At 41.4% G+C, this 5553-nt stretch overlaps 1 protein-coding gene and 1 pseudogene across 2 annotated transcripts in view; one reads left to right on the top strand and one right to left on the bottom strand.

Annotated features, from left to right (window-relative positions):
* PSMA8 (proteasome (prosome, macropain) subunit, alpha type, 8) overlaps positions 1-5553 on the top strand; it is a 71032-nt gene that overhangs the window by 4803 nt on the left and 60676 nt on the right. For both annotated transcript variants that reach the window (XM_006835032.1, XM_006835033.1), the window contains exon 2: positions 4230-4356. In XM_006835032.1, the coding sequence (XP_006835095.1) occupies positions 4230-4356 (127 nt within the window). The remainder of the gene's footprint in view (positions 1-4229; positions 4357-5553) is intronic.
* Positions 2144-3570, bottom strand: LOC102829512 (annotated as a pseudogene).

Genomic DNA, 5553 nt, shown 5'->3' on the forward strand with positions numbered 1-5553 from the left:
AGGGCCTCTATGAGTTGGAACTGACTTGACGGCACTTAACAACAACAACAATCACGTTCTGGAGTGGCACTGTGATATAAAGCACTGGATTGCAAGGTCAGTGAGACACAAGGTTGGTGGTTCAAACTTACCAACAGCTCCTTGGAAACCCTATACAGGGTTGTTAGGAGTTGGAACTGACTCAGTGGCACTTAATAACAACATCACCACCTTTTTGGAGTCCTGATGTGCTGTCCTAGAATAAACACTGGACTGCCAGGTCAGTTTGAACTACAAGATCGGCTATTCAAATTCACCAACCATTCCTTGGAAACCCTATACACGGTCACTATGAGGCATAACCAACTTGATGGCACTAAACAAAACAACAGCAATTACCTTTTTACATATATGGAAGCTGTAATTCAAATGCTGTCATAAATTACTGAAGCTACCTAGCTAGAAAGTGTTGGAATCCATTTCTACACTTACATGTATCTTTCAAAATCTCTGCTCTTTGTTCAAGGTCAGTAACTGTTAGCTATTGTTAGGATGTGGAAGCCCAGTTGTGTATCACTTAAGGTAATTAACTTTAAGCTTCAGTTTAGTAGTAAAATAAGCACCTGCCTCATAGGGTTGATGTGAGAGTTGAAGTAGGTAGATAATATATTCTTATCAACAAGTTTAGGATCTAAAGACCAGATCATTATGAGAAAATCAGCATTATGCAAAAATAGAGGATGACCACTTCAGATCATAAAAAATGGAAGATTACTATATCATTGTGTAACTGCCAAATTACATCAGTTCATAACTTCCAAACCATGAAAATTGTGGTCCAGCCAAGTTGACACATAACCACGTGACTTTAATCAAAGCTAACGTTACTCTTCACTGGCATTTGTTATTGACAGACATATGTTGTTAATGCACAAAATAGTTGGCTAGTAGAGTTTTCACCATTTTTTAAAATGTGAAATGTCAAATGAGATAGTCAATGAGCGAGGAGTAAGTATACATGTTACGTATTTTTCCATAGTGTCTGGTTCACAGAAAGTGCTTAGTATGTGGTATTGGTATGTGCCCTTGACTCGGTTACGATTCATAGTGACCCTGTGCTCAACAGAATAAAGCACTGCCTGGTGCTGTGCTATCCTCACAGGTATGCTTGAACCTGTTTCTGCTACCACTGTGTCGACCCTTCTTGTTAGGGTTCTTTCTCTTTTTCTTTGAACTTCCACTTTACCAAGCATGATTTGTCGTTCTGGGACTCCTACCTGATAACATGTCTGAAGTATGAGAGATGAAGGCTCGCCATCCTGGCTTCTAAGGAGCATTCTCATTGTACTTCTTTAAAAACAGATTTGTTTGTTCTTCTAGCAGTCCGTGGAATTTTCAGTATTCTCCAACACAATAACTCAAACACATCAATTCTTCTATTCACTGTCCAACTTTCACATGACGCTATATAGCATGGCTTTAGTCAGGCACACCTTATGCCTCAAGTTAATACCTTTGCATTTGAATACTTTAAAGAGATCTTGTGCAGCAGATGTGCCTAACGCAATATGTCATTTGATTTCCTGACTGCTGCTTCCATGAGTATGGATTGTGGATACAAACAAGATAAAGTCTTTCACAGTTTCAGTCTTTTCTCTATCATGATGTTATTTATTGGTCCAGTTGTGAGGATTTGTTAGTAAGTAGTAGTATTTGAGTGCTGTTGAGTAGGTACGAAATCATAGTGACTCTGTATAGGATTTCTGAGGCTGTGAATATTTATGGGGAAAAGCTTCATCTTTCTCCCATACAGCAGCTGGTAAATTTGAACTTCTGGCCTTGCAGTTAGCAGCCCAGGGCACCTAGTAAGTAGTGTTGTTGGTGTTTCGTGTTGTAGAGTCAGTTCTGTGTTGTATCCACCCTGTATAGGGTTTCTGAGGAGCTATTGGTGAGTCTGAACCATGGACCTTGTGGTTCAAACCAACTTTTGGTAGAGTGCTTATCCTACAACGCCACGTAGTTAACTATTGTTTACTTACTTGCTTACTTACTTTTTTCCACTTTCCAAAGGCTTTAGAAAAGGATCCTTAGTATCTTATTGCTTTCAAATATGTGAAATGAAGAGCTGTGGCCGGGGGTGGTGGTGGTGGGGCTTGTTTGTCTTTTATTCATACATTCAGTCATAGTCACAAGACTTGTAGTCAACCAGTTCATCCAGCTTAAACCAGAGATTGACTTATTTCTCACTTTTTACTGAATCATTGCCATGAATGATGTTCCTGCCAACTTGAATACAGAAATCCCCATGAATGGTGCCTGGCATAGAATTGGATGGGTTTGTCTCCCCAAGCATCACTCTACCTGTGTTCACCACATTCAGCCCCTCCCAGACTATAGCCACAGTCATCTTGAATTCATGTACTTTACCAGCCTTGGGAAGAATGGGCAGTCTTTCAGGTCCATGTGGTGCTGCTTCAGGTGCTCCTCTGAGGCTTTCATGGGCTGCCTGGCCACAAGGGGAATCCATTCTCTCAAAGCACTTGATGCTGTCACTAACCAGGCCATCCTGCACTCCGTCTGGTTTAATGGTGATGAAGGTGCACTCTGCGTTGGCCGTGGTCCCAGGAGCAGTTGGCAGGTGCACTGCTAACCGAACAGAGGTGTTCAGCGACTCTCTTATTTACTATTTTTGCTTTCAATATCATCTATAATTCTTTCATTTATCATTTTTTTTTATTGCAAGACATTTTTGTTGAATGCTTACATAAGACAATTGTGGTGCTAGACCCTAGAGTTGCATTATGAATAAGGTAGACACACAGTGGTTACAAATCAGGCTGCGAACCACAAGGTCAGCAGTTCGAAACTACCAGCTGTTCTGCAGGAGAAAGATGAGGTTTTCTGCTCCCATAAAGATTTACAGTCTCGAAAACCCAGTACAGGGTCGCTGTGAGTCAGAACCGACTCCACGACACTTCACCACCACCACCACCAATCTCTTTCCTCAGAGAGCTTATGATTTAGCAAGGAATTTAATCCTAATAAAGTCATAATGAGTTTTATAATGGAAAGTATGGGACATTATGGGAATTCTAGGGTGAGGGAAAGGAGCTCTGGTAGTGTAATGGTTACAAGTCGAGCTGCTAATCTCAAGGTCAGCAGTTTGAAACCACCAGCCATTCTGCAGGAAAAGAATGAGGCTTTCTGCTTCCATAAAGATTTGCAGCCTCAGAAACCCTGTGTGCAGTGTCGCTATGAGTCAGAACCAACTCCATAGCACACCACCACTACCAGGGTTGGGGAAAGGAGTCTTGGTTGCTCCATGTTAAGCCCTTGGCTGCTAACCAAAAGTTTTTGGTTGGGACTTGCAATCGAGAGAGACTTAGAGGTCTGCTCCTGAATAGATTGTTGTTATTGGTATTAGTGCTATTGAGTCAGTCTTAACTCGTAGTCTTAACTCCTTCTCATAACAAGGTGGGTTTGAACCACCAACCTTGCAGTTCAAACTGACTGTGTGGTCCAGTGCTTATCCTATAGTGCCACACCATGACTTCTGTAAAGATAAGAGTCTAGAAAACCTTTTGAGGCCATTGTGTTCTGTCGTATGTGGTTGCTATGACTCACTAGCATCCAGCTAGAACAACAGTTATGGAGGTCTTCCTGAGAAGGAATATTGAAACAGAGACCTTAAAGATAGACAGATAAAGTGATAGAAAATTAAACTGTACCAAGTATTTTAGGCAAAGGAAAAAGCATGTGGGAAAGTAGCAAAAGGCAGATATGTTTTATCAGTGGAAAAACAGAAAGAGAGATGAAGCTGTAAACAGGGACTGGATCATGAAATGCTTTTAAAACAAGTGAGAAAATACTTGATGCTATTGTAGGGTAAGCACTGGACTGCTAAATGTAAGGTCAGCATTTCAAACCCATCAGGCCAGCCACTTCTCGGAACCCTATACAAAGTTGTTTTGAGTCAGAACCAACTTGATGGCACTTAACAACAACGAGGGAATGAGAAGCCTTGAAGAGTTTTGGTGTGGCTGTCATTATCAGGACTCCTGGTATGATCCTGTTAGGACTTCTGTAGGATCAACACTGAACCGCTAACCACAAGTTCCGTGTTTTAAACCCACCACCTGATCCTCAGAACACCCTGTGCAGGATCTGTACAGGTCAGAATGCAGTGGAGCCCTGGTGGCATAGTGGTTACGAGTTGGGCTGCTAATTACGTTTGTAAATCACTTTTACAGGTCGGAATTCGAGGTACCAATATAGTTGTGCTTGCAGTAGAAAAAAAATCTGTTGCCAAGCTTCAAGATGAAAGAACTGTGAGGAAAATCTGTGCCCTCGATGACCATGTCTGCATGGCTTTTGCAGGTACTTATGGAATTTTGGCATAGAGGGTTTCTTGTTGGGGTGCTAAACACAAGGTCAGTAGTTAAAATCCACCAGCTGCTATACAACAGAAAGGTGAGGCTTTCTGCTCCCGTAAAGATTTACAGCCTCAGAAACTCTGTACAGGGGTGCTATGAGTCAGAACTGATAGTACACAGCCACCACTATCAGAGACCTTTAGTGCCATAGGTCAGCACAGTTGGTTCCACTGTAGCTATTGTGTGCTCTATACATCATGTGGAGTTGTTGTTGTTAAGTGCTGTCAAGTAGATTCTGACTCATAGCAACCCTCTGTAAAGTTTCTGAGGAGCAGCTGGTGAGCTTGAACCACTGGCTTTGAGGTTCAAACATGGAATAGTACACCATTTATTAATAAAAACAAATCATGTACCCTGTCTTTTAAGGAAAATCACAATTCTGTATGCATTGCAAAAACAGGGTTGCCTTAAAGACTGTCTCCAGATCCCAAGTACTTATCAGAGTACTGGGATTCTACCCAGTGGTGCTAACCACTCCGTGGACATTATGTCCATTTATCATAATTAGGTTGTACACACAGGACACGGTGACAGTAATGAAAGCTTTTTTAATTACTTAACTAGACAACAGACCGACCATGTTCAACAGGAAAATTTCACCACCAGTGGTCCTCCCTGGCTCAAAAACTTCCCTGGCAAGATAAAAACTTCCCATGGTGACCTCCTCTCTGCACTGTGGACAATGAGCCTTGATTTTCCCCCACCCAGTTTTATTAGGCAGGTTGTATATTTCATATTGCAAATACTGTGTAAGTTTTCCAGCCTTATCCCCAGGAGGTAATCAGACTTAGGGAACCAGACTTGAATTGTTAGCTCAGAATTATATCTCTTTATCCCTGCTACTTATTTAGAGAAACCATTATACCTCAGACTGGGAGGGGCCACGGAGAGCAGAAATATGCTTTTTTCTGATGCCCAAAAGTTTGGAAGGCTTGGGATGGAGAGTGATTGTAGCTGTTTGGGCCATCCAAAGAACTGCCTTCTTTCACTGTAAGGCAGAATTTCATACATGAGGGAGCTTCAAAATGTTCATGGAAAAATGGAATTAAAACATGATAGAATTTTGTTATGAAAACTTGATGGTGCCTTGTTTCTATGTATTATATATACATATATATGTATGTGCATATATATATACATA

Source organism: Chrysochloris asiatica, unplaced genomic scaffold, assembly GCF_000296735.1.
Source record: "Chrysochloris asiatica unplaced genomic scaffold, ChrAsi1.0 scaffold00015, whole genome shotgun sequence".
Lineage (NCBI taxonomy): Eukaryota > Metazoa > Chordata > Mammalia > Afrosoricida > Chrysochloridae > Chrysochloris > Chrysochloris asiatica.